Source organism: Calonectris borealis, chromosome 2 (assembly GCF_964195595.1).
Source record: "Calonectris borealis chromosome 2, bCalBor7.hap1.2, whole genome shotgun sequence".
Classification (NCBI taxonomy): domain Eukaryota; kingdom Metazoa; phylum Chordata; class Aves; order Procellariiformes; family Procellariidae; genus Calonectris; species Calonectris borealis.
The window spans coordinates 125,146,283-125,171,020 of NC_134313.1; the positions used below are offsets into that span (position 1 = coordinate 125,146,283).

At 42.1% G+C, this 24,738-nt stretch overlaps 1 protein-coding gene across 1 annotated transcript in view; it reads left to right on the forward strand.

The window, feature by feature from the left end:
* Positions 1-18,372, forward strand: part of TRIM71 (tripartite motif containing 71) — a 57,443-nt gene extending 39,071 nt beyond the window's left edge. Inside the window, exons 2-4 of the mRNA XM_075140748.1 lie at positions 3,004-3,171; positions 13,964-14,098; positions 16,921-18,372. Coding sequence (XP_074996849.1) covers positions 3,004-3,171; positions 13,964-14,098; positions 16,921-18,372 — 1,755 coding nt within the window. The remainder of the gene's footprint in view (positions 1-3,003; positions 3,172-13,963; positions 14,099-16,920) is intronic.
* The last annotated feature ends 6,366 nt before the right edge of the window (positions 18,373-24,738 follow it).

The following is a 24,738-nucleotide window of genomic DNA, read 5'->3' on the forward strand; positions in this document are numbered from 1 at the left end:
CTGCTAACCTTCTGGGTACACTACAAGTGCGTCAAATCTGAATTGAGAACACTTGTATTGTCCTACTTCAATAGGACAGTATATTGTTGGTATGAGGTGTTTTTTGCAGGGGATTGCTTGTTTTGTTGGAGTTTTTTGGCTTATTTTCTCCCCCCTTCTATTTAGAAAAGGCATAGAAACTTCATCTAGCAACACGTGACCTTTACGGCCATGACCTAGGGCCTGGGATGCGAGGAGGCTTGAGCTTAACAGTAAATGCCTGGTGGTGATGGCAAGCGCAGGCAAGCTGGATGCTGTGCTCCAAGCTCCGTTAGCCCGACTGGCACAAATCCCCCTCGCTGTTGCACCCTGCACAGCTGGGTGCTTTCCAGTTTAATTCTCTGGGAGTGTAGTCCTAGTGCTTGGTGGAGCTGATGTACAGCCTGTCGGGTGTTCCTGACAGTAAGTATGTGAGATTGACCACAGGAGGAGAATTGCCCTTCTTGTACCTCTGCCAAGTTGGGGCTTCTGTTGTAGTCTTTGTGTCCAGAAGGGAGTTTTTGGGGCGTTCCTAGTTCGTCTTGAAGCTGGCTGACTCTTCCAGGTCACTTCTGATGACTAGCTCCCTTCCACACTGAGAGCAGTAAGGATTATGGATTTGTGCTTTCTCATGTGTGTATTTAAGGTAACTGTTTTAAATAACAGTGTAATGATGGAGATCAGTCCATCACTGTCTACTTCCTCCCCTTCTCTTCACCCAAGCCTGTTAACTCTTTTTCTCTCAGACTTTAAATCTAGGTTGTTTTCACCATTTTCTTTACTAAGAAACAAATACGAGGTTTTATCAATGGCTTTGTAGTGTTTACCCAAAAGACTTTTCCCCTGCCATGTCCTGCGTAATCTGCATATTTCTGAAATGAGATTATAACTCTTGTCTCTCTTCATTTTGAATTCTGGAGTGATGTTTTCCACCACATTTTGGTGGGTAGCAAGCAGCAAGTTAGTTTCTTTTTGGTTTGAACGGCTGGATGACTCTTTACCACTGGATGCTGTTACCTTGCAGCAGGAGTGCTTGGGTGACAGGACTGATCTGTGGTGTTTTACCAAGCTTTTGCTTCTGATGTTGGCTATTCTGGAGGACTAATAACAGATTTAACTTGCTTCTGGACTTCTGTTCATATGGTCACCATTTTCCTTTCAGCTGCTCTGCTTGATTGAGGCCCCAAATCCCTGCTGTATGTTTTTAAAGTATATCGGATTCATATGACTTAACCTGATACCCTGTCTTGGTTTTCATTCTCTCTCAACTTCTCAGTTGTTTAAGCAGAGTCGTTCAGCAACATGTAATAAACATTCCCTGTAATTTCAACAGCAAAATTACAGAACTGCATGAGCAAGTGAACATTGTGTACAGATTTAGACAACCACAGCGTAAAGACAAGGAACCCTTTAGTTGAGGAAGATGATGCATTTCAATGACGCATTTCAGAGCCAAGGCAGCTTTTTACTTACAAAAGACAAGGATCTGAGACACTCCTTGAGGGTTTAGTATTTGAACAGAAGCAAAACATAACACTCTGTTCCAGTTTCCTGACAACAAAACTTAACTTAAATCTGACATGTGTGCACAAACACACACATACCCCTTTGAGAAATTAATCCATATACCACTTCAGCTGTTGTGCTTATAGGAGCTTAAAATGTCACTTTATGCAGCACAGGCAATCTGAGGGAATCACCTGTCCTGTTCTCCCCCTTCCTTTTGAGAAAGAAGGGAAAGGGGGATGTTATGCACCATACCACAAACTGTTAGCTGGAGTCAGGAGTGGGTGGATGACAGCTGTGAGAAGACGGGCATATCAAACACTTGTACAATCTTTGTTCTGCTCTTGCTCCTTTCTGAGGTAGATTTCGAATAGCTGGTCATAGAAAAATTGTTTGTACTGTGAAACCTTGTTTGCCATTGTACAGTGGATTTTTAACTCCTCCATGGTAATCTAGATTTCCTAACATTACACTCTACAAAAATAGTGTATGTAGCTAAGAGCAAGACTTTGAATGCAGAACTTCCTTGTGTTGAAATGTTGTGCTCCTTCACTTGTATCTTTGAAAACAAAACAGCTGATTTCTGCTTGCCTCTAAGAAAACACACTTCCATGGAAGATGCTATTTCTGTGTGCTGCTTCCCTCTACTGGGTGGAATGGGAACAGTTATGGCTGATGAATGGATCCAACTTCCTAGGCTAACATCTTGTGTAAGACTTTCATTGTTATTTGAATGTAGGGTTTTTAAGTGCTTTGTGACTAGAATGGGGTTTTAGTGGTTACCCACAGTTCACTGTAGCATTCAAATGCTCTGATGGGCATGCTAACATTCCAGTCTTGTTCTCCTCCAACTGAGCATCTCCAACTATCCCTAGCATCGAAACACTATGTCATAGCAAAGGTTTTTTTGCTTTGCTGTTGGGAGTGGCAGAAGGAAGTCTTGCCTAATATTATCACTACCCTGAACACAAGAGCTTTGCTTATTTTGGAAAAAAAAAAAAGAAAAAAAAAAGAGGATGGTTCTCAGGCATGCATACTTTGTTTACCCCTTCTGGGAGGTGGGTGTGCTGGTGCTGCAGTTCTTCAGTGCAGTGATTGTTAAATGACCCACTTAGGAGAATGTGGTGTTTGTGTATGCAAGAAAAGTCTTCACCTGAAACTTGCCGTAGATGACATCTCCAATCTGCAAGTGTTGGCAGATGGCTTCCGCTCTTAAGAGGAGCTGATGTGGACACTCTTCCTAGTATTGTATTGCAAAGAAAACAATGACACTTCCATCTAACTGTTAGAGTATGATTTGGAGCATACTGGGAGGGATAGCTCTTCCTCTATGCAGAAACTATTGTGAAGTCTTTGCCTATTGCTATTGCCTCTAACTATCTGCTTTACAGTTGAGCTGTTGGATTTTTTCATCCTGGCACTATTTTCTCTTTAATTCTTCATTAGATAGTGATACAGATTTTTTTTTTTTTCTTCTAGGTACTGCATTTCTACTGTGATACCTGTTCTGTCCCCATATGTCGGGAATGTACCATGGGACGACATGTGGGTCACAGCTTTATCTACCTCCAAGATGCCCTCCAGGATTCCAGGACTCTCACCATTCAGCTCCTGGCAGATGCTCAGCAAGGACGACAGGCTATTCAAGTAAGAGACTTGCAACTTGAGTACTTTATTTCCCCCCACTTCTTTCCCCCACAGCTTGTCTGTTACGGGGCACGGTGTCAAGGCAAAAAGCTCTCTGCTTCTGCTGTCAGTCTTCTCACCCCTTCTGTTCTCTCAATCTTTGACAGAAGTGGCTGTGGAGCTGAAAACAAAGTGCGTTATATGAATTTTGCATTCTTGCAGCATAATCCTGTCATGTAAATCACAATATATATGAAACTCTGTACAAATGCACTTGAGCGTGAAGCATTTTGAAGAAAGTTCTGATCTTGTATAGCAGTGCCAAGCCTGGTTTTGTTTTTACAACTGAGACTTATTTTCAGCTGTCTTTCATGCCTGTACAGCATCTAGCACTGTAATTACCTATGACTCTGGTTATGTCTTCGGTGTGGTCACCACATATAAAATACTCATCAGCTGTTGGATTAGTGTGAAACTTCTAACCTGCCTGTGCAAAGGATCTGGAGCTATCTCCATAACAAGGATTACTCTGCACACGCAGATGCATACTATAACTGCCTATTACTGCATTCTACCTCAGCTATGTTTTATCATGCAAATATAAATACCTGGCAAGGACTGGAAGGAAGGTAATACAGTGCTTCAAACTACAGAAGAAATTTACCTAGGGAAGTAACCTGCAGGGATAGGTGGATAGTTACTTTTGCTGAATAATATCTAGTAGTAACTGTTACATGATATTAGTAGTAGTTCTGCATGTATAAGGAGACTTTGGGTGGGGAAAGCATCGTGGGAAGCTACACTCCACACTACTATCTTCTTGTTTTGTTAGCCTGAAACGCCCTAGATTTGAGCTGGATATTCTGAAACTCAACACTTACATGTGATTAAACTACTAAGAAGAATTTTTTGAGTAAACATTGGTAGTATGCCCTGTATAGGAAGTAAACTTACTTTCTGAATTGGGTGTGCTTTCCTGGCACATGCATGATACAAACAATAATAATTAAAAAACTCAAACAAACCCATTGTCCACCCATAGTTGCTTGTTTCTAGTAGATGAAGATTTGAGTGGATCTCTTAAATTTTCTTACTATATAAAATCTGTTAAATCTCTTCTTCCATTGTTGTTGGCAGTGACCACTCCTTCAGTCTCTCCTAGCTCGCTTTCCTGCAGCACTACGGAATTCCTGTGTACTCTGAGCAGGTTACTAAATGTGGGACCTGTGTGTCTTGGGGACTGGCTGTTTTGAAGTTGGATCCCTTTCTGTGATGTGACAATTTTTCTGCCTGTCAGATAGCTATAACTCTTAAGTAAGCTGCTTCAGTGGGACAGGAGCAGCTAAGTTTTCTCTTCTTAAGTCTTTGCACCTGTGGAATGAAATAATAAGTATTCTGATGGTATAGGTATTAAACTTGTTGATGTCTCCCTTTAGCTTGTGATGTTAACTTGTTACAACAGAACAGCAAACACCAAGTTTTTGGAGGTGGGTGGCTAATTTAAAACTCCATCTTTTTTGACAGAATCCTGCAAACCTTAGCTTCTTCCAAGATTTGTTTTAAATTGGATCATAAGGCTCTTCAGCAGTATCCATACTGAAACATTTAACATGTCTCCAAAATGAGCAAGAAGAAAGGGATTATACTCGTTTAAAGAACCTCACTGGTGCAGTGTTCTGAATTTCTCCAGGCTGCCCTAGACAAGGGCTTGTCTGTTAGTAATTAAATTACTGCATTTGACCTCCAGGACTCTTAATCATCTAACTGGAGCAGATAAATTATCTAAGAAGGGACTGACTTGTAGAGTAGAAACTAGCAGAATATCATTGAGTACCACTCTACTACTATTGCATGAATGCTTTTCTGCCTGCCTGCTTCCTACCAGGTTTACTTTGCTTATTCCTCCCCCATTTTCTTCTGGCTTTTATATTGGAGGCTCCTGGCATTGTGGTGAGCTAACTACTTTATGATGGTACAGGTAAAGGGTGGGTGGTACTGGCTATGCTCATATAACTCGAACAAGCAGCTCAACTGAACTTGGTTTGTGCAGTTTTGCCCTGATCTAGCTACAGCCCATCCAGGTTAAGAGGCTATTTTGGAAGTGTTAACTGGGCAGCTTGTATAAAGATTCTGTAAAATGAAATATGCTTTTCAAGAACTGAGTTGTCTTAGTTTAGTGGGCTTTTTAATCTTGACTGCTGTACAGAAAAAGGGTGTAGTGGGCAAGCAGATCAGTGATAAAGTTGAGGTGGTGGTAATCTGCGTGTGCATATGCAGGAATGGGAAGACCGTACAACTCAAGACAGCTGCTACCTAAGCAACATCAGCAACAACTAGGAGAGCATGTGATGCAGTTGAAAGCAGAGGTGCCTGACTGAAAGGTTGATGCAGTGAGCCTGCTGCATAAGCAAGTTTTCATGGAGCAGAGCTTTCCTTGTTCCTGGGATGATGGGGCTGTGAAGTTATATATTTATTCTAGGGAGGAGACAGCATGTCAGCATGAATTTAAAACAAACTCTAAAGTAACTAGTCTCTAAATTAAAAGAAATTGGCTTGAATGCTTTTGTTAAAGTTTGACAACAGTCAACAGGGAATTAAATACCAGTACAAGCTGCAATATGAGGAACATAGGTTGGAGCTCTATGAGCCTTGAAAAGTAATATGGTGTAGTAACGCTTCTTAGCGGGACTGATTCATGCTGCTGTGCTAGTAACTCTTTCTTAATAGGCTCTGAAAGTGATAGCTCTCTGACATGAGATGTTGAGGATGAATGAGGAGGGGGAGTTGAGAGTAAAGGGGAAAAGGTGGAATTTGAAGGGCGTTGCAGGAGGGAGGAAATCGAGCCATGAGTCAACTGGCTGGAGAGTATCTGGTTAACCAAAGTTGAAGGCTTTTAGGAAGAAATGTTTATTTAAACTCTTCCTGCAGCTTTGGAGGAAAGATTGTTTTTCAGACTTTAAAAAAAAAATATGCTGTGAGTTGGGATACATTTCAGCCTCTTGATCCACTGAAGCCTGATCTAGTGTGTCACTCCTGAAAAGTCCAAACCTCACTTTTGAAAGGAGTTGAAGTCCTCTGTAAGAAATAGTAATCCTGGCAGGAAGAGGCTTGCTTTTTTCCTCAGTGAGGTTCTGCAGCAATGGAAAGCTTCCCCTGCTTCCCTGTGCTGCACTGGTCCTGGCCTGGATCATGTGTTTCTAAGCCTATCCCTAACACAAGAACTTGTGCTCGTGTGCCTGAGTGGTGAGCTGATCCAGCTGAAGGGGTAGCCTTTCTGTAGGGTTACTTTTCGGCTGGGTCAGCCCCTGGCTGGTTCACTGCAGTGCTACAAGGACTGTCGATGTTGCCAGGGAATGGAGCAGAGACACCCAAGTCTGTGGCTTGTAGGACCCCTTTCTCGTCTCAGTGGAAAGCTATGCTCCTTGCTAGGATGCTTTTCTAGCCTTTTCGGAGACTTGAATTGATTCACAGGGTGATACGAAAGCCAATGACATTGGATTAATAGGGTGGGGGGAAGCAGGACTGCTGCGTTTCTGTATGGGGGAGCTTGCCCTGCTGCCTTGTTTTACCTCGTGAAAGTGCACACTTAGCTGTCGTCTTTCAGAATTTTTTCCAAGGACTGGGCCACAAACTGAACGTAAATCTGTTACGATGAAAGATAGATGGCTTGTTCTTAATGTCATGTTCTTAAAATACATCTATACATGTGTAATTGTATATATGTATGTGTGTGTGTAATCTAATGCACTTGTGTAACAGTATAGGCTTGACTGCTTATTCCCATTTAGGGTCAATTTCCAGGTGAACATGTTAAAATACAGTTTGATCTGTTCATGTCAGTTGTCTTAAAAGTGGTTTTATTGGAAAACAAACAAATTCTTTCCTGGCTGAGCCTATAGCTGTGTTTGCTGGGATGTTTGGCAGTGCGGGCTTCCACGTGGAGACTAATGCAGCGAGACTGGTCACGCGCAGAACATGGAGGAAGCCACCCTCTTACCACCAGCATGAAAGGCTTAGGAGTTGGTGGTAAGGCGGATCAGCCATTAAGGCAATGCCTCTTCTCTCCCAAATTGTGGAGGAGATGGTATGAAGTAGATTAACACTTTTATTCTAGGGAAGGGGGAAGGGAGGTACTGTAAGAAACTTGGCCAGCCAGAGGAGGAAGCTGATCTGTTGCCTTGAGCCTCTGCCCTTCAGTGGAAGCTTCCCTGGGGGTTGCCATATGGATCTGTGCAGCCGGGAGGTCGATACCTGAGAAGGATGGCACCGCTGTGCTGCAAGGGATCGTTCTGGGGTTGTCACATCAAGTTAGCTCAGGCACCCTTGTGCGTGGCTTTGAAGTCAGCCTTGCAGCTTTGAGAAACTGAAACGAAGCTTTGTAAACAAAATGGAGTCAATCGTGCTTTTCTAAATCTAGGATTTATATCGACAGAGGCTGAATTTCTTTGTACTTTTAGTTATTGTTTTGTGTTGTGTTTTAGTGAGTTCCTTAGTGTAGCATATGAGCAGATGGTTATCAGGAAAGGTGGATCTGACATGTGTCACTGTCCAAAATACTGTTCTGCCTAAAACTTCAGGCAAAAAGTCTGTTCTTGCAGTACAAATCAAAGTGATTGTTCGTTGGTTTCTGACATGACTTAACCTGGCCTCTAGCCCTCCCTCCATCAAAGCTTCTTTAAAAATTCTCTTTTTGTGAGAATTTTTCTTGTTACACTTTTTAGGCTGAAACCTTTAAATTGGTCCAACTACTGCGATTTGTGCTATAGCTGCAGCAATATTACTGCAAAGCCACTGCTAAGCCTATTAATCCTAGTATCTTTACTGCAACTATACTTTGTATAGGATCTTCCAATTTAGTTTTTTTACTATAAGAACATTAGGAAGTTTATATCCAGTTCTTGATGCTGAAGAAAGCTGGCTGTTACGTGCTGGTTGTTTTATCCTGCTCTGAAACAGCAATAAGTTATTGGAAAAGTTCTTTGAAACAAGCCCTCTGTATCTTTTATTACCATAAGGAATGAAAACAAACTATTTATCAATGGAACACCTTCAGCGTTTGGTGGAAGAGGGCTAACTTGAGATAGAAAGATTTCGTTAAGTTTTTTGTATTTAATGTGCTTTTAAAAGCTAGAGAAGGTTTGCCAGAGAATATGCATCTCAAAGCTTTTTTTCCCCCTCTAAGTAGGATTAACTTCCTCTTAAATTCCTTAGTGTTTAAAGTGTTAAATCCTCCATATTGAGGTAGGGAAGTGTGTATTTAAGGTTCTTTAGCCATTACCTGTGGTCCATTCACCCCTGAAATACTGAAGGATTCCTCTGAAGAAAACAAAGTTTGCTTTCAAGCTTGAATTTCCTCTCCAGAGGTCTGCACCTTTATTGGAAAACTTAGACTAGCAGACTTCAATATTGGAATTAATGCCTGAAAAATTATACCTCCCTCCCATCTTTGGATGGATGGAATTAAAAATCCTAAGCACCTTTTCAAAAATGCTCATGCAAGCTAGCATTGATGGGTTGCAATACAGTTGCCATAAGCAGCCTTCATACATCTCATGGTGTTGCCACAGTGGTGTGTTGTGCCGCAGTTTGTTCAAATGAACCGAATTGATATAAGCTAACATCATGGCTCAGCATCTGGCTTAACAGGCTCTGCTGTTTAAGATGTAAGTTAGCCTCTTTACATAACTGCGTGCTGTGTGGACATAACTGTGGACATCCTGATTTTAATTTGGGTATGGGACTGCGGAAGCCATGCAGTGAGGGCATCAGCACCTTTACAGTAGCTCTGCATTTCTTGTTTGTATCCCGTCAGTGCACATGCTTTTGTAATGGTTTTTCTTTCACCTGGAGTGTTGTATGCTTGTGATCATAATTTTTCATTTAAAAAAGCAGCACTAGTGAAAACTTAGATTAGTGATATTTCTAGAACGTTACATTTAAATATTCCATAGGAATATTTAAGTAAAGTAAAGATTAAATTGTAGAAAGCTTTTTGTTAACTTGAGGCTCCGGTTCCTAATGTCCAGTAGAAGACAGGAAATGTGAAAAATGGCTGAAAACTGCCAGTCTACAAAATGGCAAATCCTGATTTGGGCCACTCTGTAGTCAGCCCAGATATCCAGAAGTGCAGCCAAGTTCTATGATACTACTTTCCTCCTTCTGGCTCTTGCAGTCAGTTTCTTCATAGCTTTGTTGTAGCATCAGCTGCCGTGTTAGAGCCACTGTAGCAAGCTCATTACTATTTTTTTCCCCAGGTGGTTATATGTAGCTAAAGGGGAACTCACAGAGGTGCCCACCTAAAGGGGGCTCCCAAAGGACACACCCCCTTTTGCTTTTCACCTTTTACTCAAAACTGGCTGAAGCGTGTAGGAACTGGCCAGGCATGCCTGGGTCTGCTGTCTTGTCCTGGAAAGGAGGGTTTGGTTTAGCATGTGTATGTAGGCACTGGCACCCTGAGTGCCAGTGACAGTTTACATAGGGTTGTGTTTATGCAGAGCTAGGTCTAATAAGATGTAAAATGCTGTATGAATTATAGGAATAGTTACCTTGAGGTGTTAACAAAGTAGTCTTTTTAGTTTGTACAAAATGTCCAGAGAATAAAAACTTTGAGACCTGCACATTTAATAATCCTCATTAAATGCTTTGAAATCTTAAAGTAACAGAAGACAACAATGGCATGCAGTATTGTGTGTTTTGAATGTTGTTTGTTGCTATTTGGGTAGGTTTATTGAGAAGAGTTAAGGAATTCTGAAATGCGCTGGCAGCAATAGCTAGCGATGGATGTCTGCATTGCTTTCCTTCATGAAAACATGCTTGTCTGCCCCATTGGAAGCTCTGTTTGCAAGGTTTCCTTTTGTTGTGACCCTCTGGAACGTATTGCCTGCACAAACACTGTCATTACTTAAATTTTACTCTGAGGAATTGGAAGTACCAGTTTCAACCCTATAGTTTACAAGATACATTGCAATGTCCTTTATTTTTTTAACACAAGGCACTGGTGACATCTCTAATAGAATGAGGAGTGTACTGGCCATCTTTGGGCACCTGGGAAGTCACGAGTGAATAGGTACTGCTGCAAATAGGTAATTTACTATATCAACCAACAGCAGGAAACAAAAGAGTTGTTATCCATCTCAAATTCAGTAACCCAACGAGATTCTCTGCTAAACACAGGTCTTTTCTTCTGTTTCTTAAGCATGTGAATTAGCTGACCATCTCATTCACTAGCACTGAAATAATTATGACGTACTGTGAGGAGAGTGCATCATAAAAGCTGCTTTTCTTTAAAAGGATTTGTTGTTAAAAAGATTGTGTGGTGCCTGACCAGAACAAGAAATGCTACTGCTTAACACGTTTCCTAAAAAGTTGACCTCTCTGAAGACAAGTTCTGCACAGGAAATGCCTGCAGAACAGCAGGAGAGAGTTATCGTGGCAGAGCTGTGATATCTTACAATAATCAAAGAGAACAAGGGATTTCCATGTAAAGAAGGCTCCCGAAAGTTGTACTGAAAGCTCTTGGCTTTTGCTTCAGATAGATACTTGCCTATTGCTGTTCCCTCCCCACCATGCCACTGCCTGCTGCTGTGTGTTTCATGCTGGTCAGCCTTCCTAGGCTGCTCTAGCCTGTTTTGGCAGAGTGCAGGATCGTGTGAATTTGACCAAAACTTTGCCAATGTTCTGGACAATATTAGAGCCTTAGTGTTTTGGGCATCCTTCACTGATCTGAGCTGTTCAGGCTCAGGCAAGTAAAAGTAAATCCAGATGATGACATGAGTTGTTGGTAGACAACCTTGTGCTATTGAGTAACATTACTTGCTCTACCATAACTGATCCCTACAGATGAAAGATCGCAGCATCCACAGGGAATTAATACCTCTCTTGCTATGATGGAGTTCTTGAAAGGTGGACTCTGGTTTTGGTGAAGAATTATGAGGGAAGTTGAGATTGCTTTTAGCTATAAGGCATGAGGAAAGCACGCACGCAGATCACTGTCTTAATGGGTACTACTGTACAAAAAGCTCAAACAAGTAAACCAAGACTTTTCTGCTTTCACAGACATGCTTGCTAGAATTGGAATATGAATGGATAGCGTAGTTTCCCTAACACTTCTCAAAGAGATACCTGTTTCTCTTTGCAAGAGAAGGAGGGTGTTTTGCTGTACTTGAGAAGAATCCAGGTCTGTTTTGGAAGAAATACATACCTTTTCCCTGGTATGGGAAGCTGGTTCTGTATTTGAATGGCAAAGTAAAGATGATAGAGGCACAGTATTCTTACATGTGGACTCTTCCAGCTAGGAGTGAAACTTACTGGCTCTTACGAAGCCTTAATCTGTGGCCAGTTGTGACTTCACATCTGCTTTGCTAATTGTTGTAATGAGATTTTCACTTTCTGTCAACTTGAAGTGTTGAGTCAAATTTGTCTGCCAGAAGCTTTGTGTGAAGGCAGGTCAGGTCTGCCTCCAGTGGGACTGGGATATTTAGAATGTCCATGAGTTTGAAGACATTCCCTATTAAAAATGTAGGGAAGGTGACTCTGACCTGGGAGTGGCATGAAGGAGGAACAGCTGAAAGGCATGCTCCTCTTACTGAGCCCTGTGCTGCGGGGGGGCTGTCAGGTAGCACTCCTATTTTCCTCTGCCAGTTTGCAAGAGATTTCTTTGGATTAAAGATCAGAAACATTGCCTTGTCTTATTTTCTCAGGGTTGTCTTCGTCTTGTCTCCAGAGGCTAATCACCTGACCAAGTTAGTCTTCCTTTTCATTTCAGTTCTCTACCCCTACGTGACTTGGAAGAATACATCTAATTCAAACTAGTAGTCTTAAAATAGCTACCTGGAATGAAAATGTCCAAGTAACAGTACACTTCTGTTTTATGTTTTAGCATTCCCATTGTTGGCATAAACTAGATGCTGTTGAACTTGCCAGATCAGCCTTTGAAAATACTAACCACCAATTCCATAAAAGATAACAAAAAGACCTGTCTGACTTTCTAGACAAAGCTGGGTAGTTCAGATTGTTGCGTCAGGTGGTTCTTAGATTGGTACATCCTCATATACAGAATTAAACTGAGGATATTTTCCATAAGGCCCTGAATGTACAGTAAAGCCTTTAAATTGCATTTTTCCCCACTTTATCAAGCCTGCATTTCTGAAGATTAAAGATGTTTTCTGCCAGAGCATTCCCTGGCTACCTAGTCTGAAACAGCTCAAGTTCTGAAATGGACTGGTTCCTCAGACCAGAGTGAGGGAAAGGTGTTGTAAAGTCTATCTAAAATGCTGTATTTAAAACAAATACCCATGGCTATTTCCATGGCTTTCAGTATGTAATGTGGAAAACGAAGGTGAGTTTTTGAGTTATGTTCTCAGCTGTCAACAGCTTATCAAGCTGCTGCAGTCATGTGTAGTGTGTTGGTAGGGGTTTGGATGTCTTGTGTATGTTGCTTAATACAAAAATTCTAGAAATGCTGTGATGTGCCAAGTTTATGAAAAGAGAAAAAAGTAAATGCTTGTTACAGTCACAGAATCACAGGATGGTTGAGGTTGCAAGGGACCTCTGGAGGTCTTGTCCAAGCCCCCTGCTCAAGCAGGGCCACCTAGAGCCAGTTGCCCAGAACCATGTCCCAGACAGCTTTTGAATATCTCCAAAGATGGAGACTCCACAATCTCCCTGGGCAACCTGTGCCAGTGCTCAGTCAACCTCACAGTGAAAAAAGTGCGTTCCCTGATGTTCAGAGGGAACCTCCTGTGTTTCAGTTTGTGCCCATCGCCTCTGGGCTTGTCGCTGGGCACCACTGGAAAGAGCCTGGCTCTTTGCACCCTCCCTTCAGGTATTTGTATACATTAGTAAGATTCCCCTCTGAGCTTTCTCTTTTCTAGGCTAAATACCTTCACATACCATCATTTTGTTCTAGAATTTTGTAACTAATAAACTAGTATCTTTTTAACCTCTTAGAGGTTCACAACCTCATCTGCATGTTAATGCTGGTTCACTGTATGACAAACGTGTTGAAAAGATTCAGTTAACTGATGCTATTGAACCTTTTCCATTGGGAACTGTGATCCTTCAGATTTGCCTGCTCTTTATTTTGTTTGGTTTTATGACCTTTTCTGTAATATTTTGTGAAACTGGGAGCAGTTTGGGAAGTATCTTCCAAGGAAACAATTTTTTCTGAGGGGAGAAGAGAGACATTTTCCTTCCAGATGCATTCTGCAGAATACTACTACAGAATATTTTTAAAATACTAGTATTACAAGGTTATATTAGAATTTGGTCTCTATCCAAGGTGTGAATAACTATATGAATGCTTTTTATTGATAACCATTAATCTGTTTTTTCCTCTTAAAATTGATTAACTTCACATTCTGTTAGGGGCATTTCTGTGCAGCTCAGATGCATAGATAAAAAAGTCTGTTCCCTACAGTGTCATTCTTACGAGAAGCACAACAACAGTCTGAACCATTTTGAGACACAAGACAAACTGGGTTCTCTGTATGTAGGAAAACATGAGTATGAGTGTCTCTGTGAGTCTCTTGTTTGAGTTCATACTAGCTGCTTGCTGGAATTGCACAGGGAGTTTAGTCCTGTGGTGTTGGCGCATGGTACAATGAAAGCGTAAACTCCATGTAATAGATGTATTAAAAAAAATTTGTCAGTTTTCAGGCTCTGATGTATGAAATGGGTGAAGGCCTGGTAAAAAACCAAGAGTTGTCACTTCATGCCTTCACCTGAAGGTGTAGTGAAATGTAAGCAGTAGTCCTCTGATGCATTTCTAATTGGTTTGGTTGAGCCCTAAGTGTGTTGTCTTTTTTCTCCCCAGCTGAGTATTGAACAGGCCCAGGCTGTGGCAGAGCAGGTTGAGATGAAAGCGAAGGTGGTACAGTCTGAAGTCAAAGCAGTGACTACTAGACATAAGAAGGCCTTGGAAGAGCGGGAGTGTGAGCTGCTCTGGAAGGTATGCACCTTATATTTGTGGTTTGAACTGCTGACAAGTGCCTTTTCAAGCTGAAAACGTGCTTTTTTAACTAGTACATGGCCGGATTCTGATATCCTCCCAAGGAACACTGAATTGAAGCACTGCAGTTTACTGCGAACTCATTTTTCTGTAGGTAGCAGGATGCTGGATTCTGGCCCTGGTTGGTTTTGTGCTGAAGGTATCTCTCAATCTGAGAAACTGGTTGGGTTTTTGTAGGGACTGGGGTATCTTGGCACAGGCTCAGCCCCACAGGTGGGGTGGGCACTCCCCCTGCCGGCTCTGCAGCTGTGGCTCACGTCTCGGTGCTGACCGGAGAAGACATCGCCTCTGAACACCTTGTTTAAAGAATGTCTTTAAAACCTCTTTAATACGTTGCTGTAGAATTAGGTATGTAGCATATGGGTTTTCTTACATGATCCACTTTGCTCCTTTTCTTTGTTTATGGAAAGCTGTATACGCTGTGTCCTTTTTTAGAAAGACTAATAGAAATTCTGCAAGACTAACTTTCATCGTCCCCACACTGAAAAACTTACTTTACGCTCAATCAAGATAGTGTCCCTCTGATTTTTTTTTTACTGCTAGTAGAAATAAAAAATACTCTTCAGCAAGAGTATCTGCACAATCCCAAACTCTTGCACTCACTTCAGCCACCACGCATGTGTGGTATTTTGAGAGGAGGAAAGGAAGTAACAGCAAAGTTGCTTATTCCAGAAAGGTAACTTAGTGGTCATGGCTCTTCTCTGCTTGTTTAGCACAGATTAGTTTGGATTGGCCCATTGGGTCCCACTTGTAGAATTGAACAGAAACCCACTCTCTGCTGTTGGATTAGGTCTTTTAGATGAGTGAGTCAAACTGATTTGTCCTATGACCACACGATTGCTAGTACTGGTATAGGGGAGCAAAAATGTGTGGTCAAGATGGGAAAAGTTTAGGAGTAACTTGGGAATGCTCCTATGATATGCAGTTGCACCAGATAAAGTGTGGCAGGAAACCAGGTGCTGTGTGGCCGCTGCCTGTGCTAGCAGAGCCGGGCAGGATGGCAAGTACATGTGGTTGGTGAGGCACGTGCTGCCAAGAAGCAGTGCCGTCCTGCTGAAGTACTTCTCCCCTGCCTCCTCTCCATCAGCATTGATTGGAACAGTAATTTTCTGGTTTAATAGCTGGTGCCAGCAAAGTGACCACTCTGGTAGGAGTTTATTGTATGGAACTACTCTAGCTACAGTGAGACTAATCCCCTAAAAGAGAAGTTTGTTTTTCTGTGGTTCTTTTATAAGTGTCAGTGGCAAGATTAAAAATGTGCTTTATATAGTTACTGTACTTCTAATGCTGCTTTTTCTGAGGTATTTGGATTGAGGGAGATAAGTTCACTTTCCACTGTTAGCCTTCCCCAAGAAGCTTGGCAGCCCTCTCTTTTGAGGTATTCCTAGTACAGGAGAAGTAAGAGCTGCCCCTGAGCTATTTGTATGCCAAGGGGCTGCATAAATGCACTTTATTGGAAGGTCTGCACTGAAAGCAAGTTCTCTTCGGGTTATAAAACATTATTTTAAGAAGGAAACTTGGTGGTGGTGGTAAATCATTCTGGCAAAAAAAGCTGAGTATATTAAGCCCTCATGTGAAGAGTGTTAGTGAATAATTTCGGGTACCAAATCTGAGGCCAAGGATTAAGCTGAGACCTAAGATGAGTAATCTATTTTGGAAATCTATTGGAGAAAGCATCTCTGACTTTTTTTAACAGTCTGGTAAAACCTGCATGCCTCAACTTCAAATGAAATAGCATGTTTCTACATCTGTTATCTAGTCAGTGTATAACCAAGGAGTCTTCAGACAGTGAGTTGTCCCTCATTAAAATACATTGCTGGTATTGTTCTGCAGCCAAGCAGGTATTCAGACATAAGGAAATGTATTTTTGCAACAATAAAGCAATTACATGTTTCATTAGTTTTACAAGGCAGGTGTCTTTGCCAGATGGTCTAAAGTGGTTTTTCACAAGTAAAGATAAACACAGGCTTATATAAAATAGTTACAAACAAACCATTTCTGCTTGAGCTTCAGTCCCCCAAGCAGGGAATGGCAGCAACTTCCTGTGTCATTTGAAGTGACATTATAAAGCATCCTGATGTAAAGCACTAGCTCAGCATAACTGCCAGGATTTGCAAGAAAATATTAAAATAATTGGACCCTAAAAATCCCGGGAGATAGATGTCTGGTATTATCCAGTCACATGAAAACAGTTCTGGCAGGCAGGGGAATGCAAGAGCCCACGTGCATTAGCTGATGCTGGCTCCTAGCCTCAGCTTTGTGTGATGACAGCCTACCTGCCGAAACGGGTCTCGACTCCGGTTAGAGGAGCCTCAGCCTCTGCTCTTTCTTGAGAGCCTGCAGTAACCTCTGTCCTCCCTGGAGTCTAAATAAGATGTATCTTCAGATGATCTGTCAAGTACCTTGCAACTAGAAAACAGAATAGCATTTGAGGAAGCAAATCATTGTGAGTAAGCAAATGACTCTTCCTTTCAAATGGCACTCTGATGCAGCAGATCTGCAGAGTAAGAATGTATGATTTTGGCTGGAGGGTGGGAGAGAATAATAAACCTGAATTGGGATAAATAATTATTTTTTCTCATTTCTGCTTGTCTACATCACAGCTTCTAGAGGCTTGTTCTGCAGTTGTGTGTCAACACGCTGCAACAACTGCACAACTGGTTTTTATGTAGAAGGGTGACATTAGGAAATGTTTCTGTTACGGGTTGTCTTTCCTGATGTAAGTGTGCTTTTCTCTCCCCCCTGTCCCCCGCCCCCCCAAGGTGGAAAAGATTCGTCAAGTCAAGGCTAAGTCACTCTACTTGCAAGTTGAAAAGTTACGTCAGAACCTAAATAAGCTGGACAACACCATTAGTGCTGTTCAGCAGGTCCTGGAGGAGGGCCGTACCATGGATATTCTTCTGGCTCGGGACCGCATGCTGGCTCAGGTGCAGGAGCTGAAGAATGTGAGAGGCCTTCTCCAGCCGCAGGAGGACGACAGGATCATGTTCACCCCCCCTGACCAGGCATTGTATATGGCCATTAAATCAATGGGCTTTGTCAGCAGCGGGGCTTTTGCTCCTCTGACCAAAGCCACTGGGGAAGGCCTCAAGCGTGCACTGCAGGGCAAAGTGGCCTCTTTCACAGTGATAGGCTATGACCACGATGGTGAGCCTCGCCTTTCAGGAGGTGACATGATCTCCGCAGTGGTGATGGGCCCGGATGGAAACCTTTTTGGGGCAGACGTCAGTGATCAGCAGAACGGGACCTACCTGGTCAGCTACCGTCCACAGCTAGAGGGAGAGCACCTGGTATCCGTGATGATGTGCAACCAACACATTGAGAACAGCCCCTTCAAAGTTGTGGTGAAATCTGGGCGCAGCTACATAGGCATTGGGCTGCCGGGGCTCTCCTTTGGCAGTGAGGGAGACAGCGATGGCAAACTCTGCCGCCCCTGGGGGGTTAGCGTAGACAAAGAAGGCTACATCATTGTTGCTGACCGCAGTAATAACCGCATCCAGGTGTTCAAACCATGCGGGACCTTCCATCACAAGTTTGGCACACTGGGCTCCCGGCCGGGCCAGTTCGATCGCCCCGCCGGCGTGGCCTGTGACATCTCGCGTAGGATCGTTGTGGCTGACAAGGACAATCATCGCATCCAGATCTTCACGTTTGAGGGGCAGTTCATTCTGAAGTTTGGGGAGAAAGGAACAAAGAACGGGCAATTCAATTACCCATGGGATGTGGCCGTCAACGCAGAGGGCAAGATCCTGGTCTCTGACACAAGGAACCATCGCGTTCAGCTCTTTGGGCCCGACGGTGTGTTTCTTAACAAGTATGGCTTCGAAGGGGCACTCTGGAAGCACTTTGATTCCCCCAGAGGTGTGACTTTCAATCACGAGGGCCACTTGGTAGTGACAGACTTCAACAACCATCGCCTTCTGGTCATCCACCCCGATTGCCAGTCAGCGCGCTTTCTGGGCTCGGAGGGCACCGGCAACGGCCAGTTCCTGCGCCCGCAAGGAGTGGCGGTGGATCAAGAGGGGCGCATCATTGTGGCCGATTCCAGGAACCACCGGGTGCAGATATTCGAGTCAAATGGTAGCTTTTTATGCAAGTTTGGCACTCAGGGAAGCGGCTTTGGTCAGATGGACCGTCCTTCAGGTATAGCCGTCACCCCTGATGGCATGATTGTTGTGGTCGACTTTGGAAACAATCGAATTCTCGTCTTCTAATCTGTGTTTGAATTAGGAAGAAACTGTCTCAGGGAAATTCTTCTAAGAGAAAATGAAAAAATACAACGTTAATTCAAACCTACCTCATCTTTAATTTTTTTACAGATGAATGTACTTATCTTTTCTGCAGGGAGTGAGCCTGTAAAAGTTAAATTCTATCTACCTCATTGTCCTCCCTTCCCTCCCTGGTTTCTGGCCCCCTCCCCATCCCCACACACTCACAGTTCAGAACGTTTTACCTCTCCCCCCCGATGGGGTTTCATGCACAAACAAGTGTTGCTGTGCACATTAGGTGGTTTGTGTGGTGAGTTCTGTAGACTAAGCCAAAAAAGGCTCTATGTAACTTTTTTAATGGAGAAAATGGTAGTAGGTGTTCGTAGAGAATTTGTGTTCTTGACCATACTGCAGTTCTGTGGGTGGGGACATGGGAGGGGGGACTTTTGTTTTTTGAATTGCTGCTGCAGCAGAGAACTTTTTCCTGTTCTCCTTTTTATACCTCAGTGTGTTTGATTTACTGGTGAGCACAGCGTCTTGTTCCCAGACGGCTTTGAACGTTTTGTGAAAGTGAGTGGGATTCACTCGCCGGGAAGAGCAAGTTTGCATCTTTTTGGCATTTCTGTGTATTTTTTTCTGAAACACAGTAATCCAACAGCACAAAGTGAAGCTGATGAAAATGCACAAAAATTCTTTAAGTTTAAACCAAATTGTTCATTTTAGTGGCTTAGTGCAGTTGTTGTAAAGTTTAGATAAAAAGCAAGGCTTCCTTTCATGTATCCTGTCATTGAGTATTTCTTTTTACTCTTTTCACCTGAAAGCTAAATTAGTTTTAAAAAAGTTACTGTTTCTTTTATCAGTGCACCTAATCTGGGTAACAGAGGAGGTTACAAGGAGCATTGAAACAGGGAAAATCAAACCCTTTTGATTTACTTTCTTGTGAAATGACTAGCTTTTTTTGCCCCTCCCCATAGAGAGTCTTTAAGGGAATAACGTCTGATGGATTTGTTAGAACAGAAGTGGTACCTTTTTCCAAAAGTAAGAAATAAGCACAGCTTTGGAGATTCAGGGTGCGTTTTGGAGAAGTCAACAGTTCTTTCTGTTTAAAGAGGATTGCAATAACTCTATCGGTGACAAAAATAGCTTTTTTTTTTATCTTCTGGCTTCCCCAAAGAGCTGGACTGAAAAATTTAGGAAGGTCTTCTGGAGTTTTTAGGGCGGGGTGGGCCTGTAGCTCCATGTATTTCTCGCTACAGATCCAAGTGAAAAGTTACCAGTACCAGCATAAGGCAAACTGCATCAAGAAGAAACTTTGCTGCTTTTTTCTAGGGCAGTACCAAAGAATTCTGTATAAAATAAATGTATATGATCCTTAAAAGCTTGGAGGCAGTGGGAAGTTAGCCCTTTCAGGGATATAAAACCAGCTTTTCTGAGAAGCAGGAGCTTTTTGGGAGAATAGAGATCTCTTTAGCAAAATGTGACTGAGTCCCTGGAAGTATTTGGTTTTATTCTTCGATTTCTTGCATTCCAGTTTAGCTGTTAATGCAGATACAGTCTCTGCAGAGCTGTTGCTTCACCCTCTGGATAAGGCCTTCGGTGGTAAACAAGAATGGTTGAAGTAGGGAAGAGAGGGCTTCTCTGTCTCTCTGCAATGGAAAAATTCATGTATCAGTACTCTTAGGCTTGGAAATGCCATGGGATTTACCTTACTGTTTGCAAGAGAAGATCTCTGAAACATAAAGATGGTAGTTATCAAAAAGCCTGAAGAGCCTTAACCATCCTCCAAGGAAAGGGTTCGTCTCTCTGCCAGCCACCATGCACAAAAGTGACCTGAGATTGAAAGGCTCTTTACAAGTTTGTGAGAAATCACAAGGTGCACTTTCCTTCTTGCTGCTTTTCCCCTCCAAGGAGTGTTAACTTTCTGGGTTTTGTAGAAATCCTGATGATGTGTGCAGACAGATAGCTGCCACTTTAGAGGAGGCTTAAACTAAAGGACCGGAAAGAGACAGTTTCGTGAGATGGCAAAACCTCTTTTGAAAGAAGGGTGAAGAAAAACACCTAAAGTAAATAGGATAAAATAACTGTGCTGCCTTTCAGCCAAAGCCTCAAGGAAGCAAACTCTTCAAAGCAGTGTGTTTCAGTTAGGCTTAATCTTAGGATAGCACGGTTTAAAAATAGTCTTTAAAGGATAATCTTGTATACAGATGTCTGTCATTAAATTTCTGTGGCCGCTCAAAATATGGGTATGAGAGAAAGCTAGTTTACCTTCAACTTTTTCAAGTTCTGCTTGTGTACATGCCTCCCTTCTTGGGGGTGGCCTACAGTTGTGACAGATGTCCATGTTTGTCTTGTTTTATTCAGTCCAACAATGATTTGCAACTTGGGCTGTGAAAACTAATAGCCTGCAAGATCTAGATACCAAAGAAAACTGGTTTAAAAAGCTTTAATGTTTAGTTTGCAGTGTCCTTGCATTTATCCTATCATGTCTTAATAAAAATGCCAGGTCTCTTAATACCTTGACCAGAGTGGCTGACAGTGTTGCAGTATGCTAGAAATGCATACTCCATGCTTTAATGCTTGTTGGGTTCCCCCCTTCTCTGGGACTAGAAGGGCGTTGTTTTTCAGGCATTAAAAAAAAAACAACCTTAAGTGTGCATTCAGGATTGTGTTGAACTGCAGAAACCTTTTTGCCCCTCTCCAGCCTGCACCGCGTAGAAGGTGACAGACACTGAAGTTGCCCTTTGCTGTTTCGTATGGAGCCATTGCACAAACCCCCAGTCCAGCTCTGTCAGGAAGAGGAATGACTTTAACTCCCTTCTAAGTTGCTGTCTATTTAATTCAGTGGGATTTGCTTACAAACCAAACCTCAAGTGTTTGACCTCATGTGTTGGGGAGCTTTTTCGTTTTAAAAACACTACTATTTAGCTACCCAAAAGAATTCCTTACCGTTGTCATAAATAGTGCTAAGCACACTTGGTCTCATTGAAAAGTGGTAGTGTAGCTTATAAAATGGAGTGTTTTATATGCAATGAAAATAAGTAGCGATGATACACAATGCCAACATCGGATGCCCCATAGGGGCTTTTAAAAAGTAATACTTAAACGAGATTCAAACCTTGCTCTGTTTTTCCATGCATGTTCTCAGGCTACGCATGTTCTCAGGTTAATGCCTCGGTATCATCATATACACGGTGCAGAGAGAAAAAGCAAGGCTTTGAAGCTGGATTGCAAACCGAACAAGCATTCAGAGTAATCTGAACTAGTGGAGGTGGCCTGGAGAAGGGTGAGGCGAGCTTGTGCCTCTTTCTCTTAGCTCTGACATTGGGGATCAACGGATGTGGGTGACAGACCTGTCTACTAGAACTCCCAAAGGAATTTCACTATGGCAGGTTAAACCAGTGGCTTTCGGTAGACTTTTTTGCTTGACAAAATGTGACCAGCAGTCAGTGTGGCTGTTTTGGGTTCAGCCTATGAAGCAATCTTGTCCTTTCTCAGAACTATTTAAGCAGGAACTTCAGTAGCAAACTGAAGCAGACTCAGTACTTGATAATGCAGGTCCTTCAGATAATTCACTCCTTTTTATTTAGTACCTTTTAAATATAACTTATTTAAGGAAGCCCATAAACCTTAAACTTGTAAAGAAAGCAAGGGAAGGATGACAACACCTGAAAACTAATGCATGTTGGGGCCAGACGTTTCCAAGTTGGGAGAAAGAAGAACAAGGCACTTGGATGTGGCATTCCCTTGGAATTGCAGGAAAATGGGCCCAGTCTGTTATGTTACAGTTAAACCAAAATTAATTTCTGAAGAGAGCAGGCTTATAGGCTTATCTTGCCATAACTTTGATCATAAGATTTCTTTTGTTCAGTTCTGGTTTTTAAAAAAAATTGTGCCAAAGTGTTTTGTTTATTTTTTTAAAGGAGTGTAAGCCAAATGGTGCCAAAAGGTAATAGGGTATTTAAAAGTAGAGATATTTAGACAAACAGTTTGGAGCTGTATAAAAAACGAACACTGGTACTTGCGTTAGACAAATATTGTACCTTTGGTCTTTGAGTCCTTGGGAGTTTGAAACCCAGTTTGCTGTGGTACAAAATGCACAACTAGAGATGCCACTATCTTTTTCTTGAAGTTCTACCTCACTTTGCAGAAGTAAATCATCTACCTCAATTTAGCATCAGACAGGTTTGAGAAATAATTGAGAATCTGCCTGGGGGAAGGATTCATCCTGCCTGTTGGACAAGCATTTTAACCGAAACAGAGATACTAAGTGTGTACAATGTGGTGACTGCTAGCTTTTGTTTGCTTTTGGTTTTGCTGCCTGCCCATGGAAATACTAAGCTGCCCTTGCTAGAGAATCTGTAAATAAAACCAAATGTTCAGGCAAACTGGACTGAGATACCCGAAACACTTTTGAGTTTGTTCCGTTTTCACTACGAAGTATGGAAATGTAAACGTTTTTCAGTATTATGACACTACTAGCTGACATGACATACTTCATGTTCATTTGCAGTGTTCTTATGTCCGTAAGGCCTTTAGGTCTTCTCTCTACAAGAGAAAAACTTTTATGCATGCCTACAAATATGTCCTGTTTGGAAAGACTATATGCTGTAAACACAACGCTATACCAAATGCTTGAAGGGAATAAGATCCTGATTTTTTTTGACTTGGTGATTGTATTAGTAGCTTTCTTGACTCAATGGGATTTTTTCCACCATGACAAATCAACCAAGTTCCTATTCCTGGAGGGCAGTTTAGGTTCAGACATTCTCAGGAGAGGCAGTTTAAAACCAGTATGTTGGGGTTTTATGCAACTTTAGTAGTGACATGCAACATGCCCCTTGTTTTACCTGTGGAGTGACGTTGCAGAAGCACATTTTCAGATTACTCTATGGAAGAAATCTCTTTTCCTCCCCTGCTCATATTAGGGGGTGACAGAAGTGGGTACAGGAGACCCCTAATAACGATAGGCTGTGTTGGGTTTGGTAAATGTTATGGTGGAAAATGTACATTGATGTCTCTAAGTGATCTTACGGGTTAACGAGCCAGACTGGCATCTTTTTCCATCATTGTTTAACCAATAATGGTTCTAAAAATGCTTTGTGTACCTGCATGGTCTTAGACCTTCTATTAATGATTGTATCAACTTACAAACTCAGGTAGATAATTTTTTAAGCTCTTTTCGTAGAGCCTTACTGACTGAATGTTAAGTGTCTGTGTAGTGATGTAGTTAAGTAACTTCCTTTTGAACTACCAGACTAGTTTAAAAAAAAAAAGTCCTTTTATAGGTTTGTAGAGTACTTTTCAGACAATGTAGTAGTTTTTCCTTCAGAGGGAGAGATGTCTGTTTCTGGGTTTTGTTTTTAGGTTTTTTTTCTAAAATGACTAAAAAGTTTTTAACTTAGTTTGTAAGGTGTGCTTAGTCACCTGAGTCGGTGGGGGTTTCTTGCTGTATGTGACTCTTGTTTGTACTGTGCATTACCTGTCATGCGCTGCTTGGTTCGTGCACAATTCGTTGGAGTAGTGAGGGTGTTGGACACGCGCCTGCAATTTAGGTCAAGTAGAAATCGGAAGCCTTGAACAAAATGGAGGTCGTCCACATGAAACCAATGTCACAAATGTGCATTTTTCTCCCCTCATTTAATTGGCTGTATGGCCCCATCTTATAAAACTTCATTACCAGCATATAAGTAGCGTTGCCTTGGTGCAGGTTTGCATTGGGATCCAGAATGATTTTGTCAGTCCTCGGATGTTGGGCATCTTGAATCGTTCGGTTTTGTAGTTTCCTCTTCTGTTGCAGTTGTTTCTCTTCTGCTTTCGTGATTAATCATGCTGCTCTCCTAATAATAATAAAAATGTCTCAGCAGGACAGACAGTGCTCTGCTTTTAATGAGCTGCTCAGAGCTTTTATATGTAATTGATAATGAAACAGGCTGTGACAAGAACTTCCACGCTCCAAAAAGGGCATCACATTTCTACTTGGACAAAAAGTGACATTTTTAGATGTCAGATGTTGAGTACCACAGAGAAGAAAGCATGACAGGTTATGTGCTAACTTTTACGTAGAATAAGTGAGCAAAATGTTAGAACCCTTGTGTTAATGGAGGCTTCTGAATGTATCTTTGTGGTCCATAGGGAAGGCTGAAGGATGTAGCAAGGAGACGATGTATCAGCTACTGGCAGCCTTAAAACAAAGTCAGTGTCTCTCTGGACTTTAAAATGTTCCTATGCAGTTTATTTTATTTTTGTTTAATCAAATAAATGTGAGGAGTTTTTTCCATGGCAAATCTGTGTATGTGTGTTTATGTATTACCCAGCCAAAGCTGCGTCTTCTGTCAGGATGCAAAAAAAGAAGAGCTCTTCCCTGAATTTGAA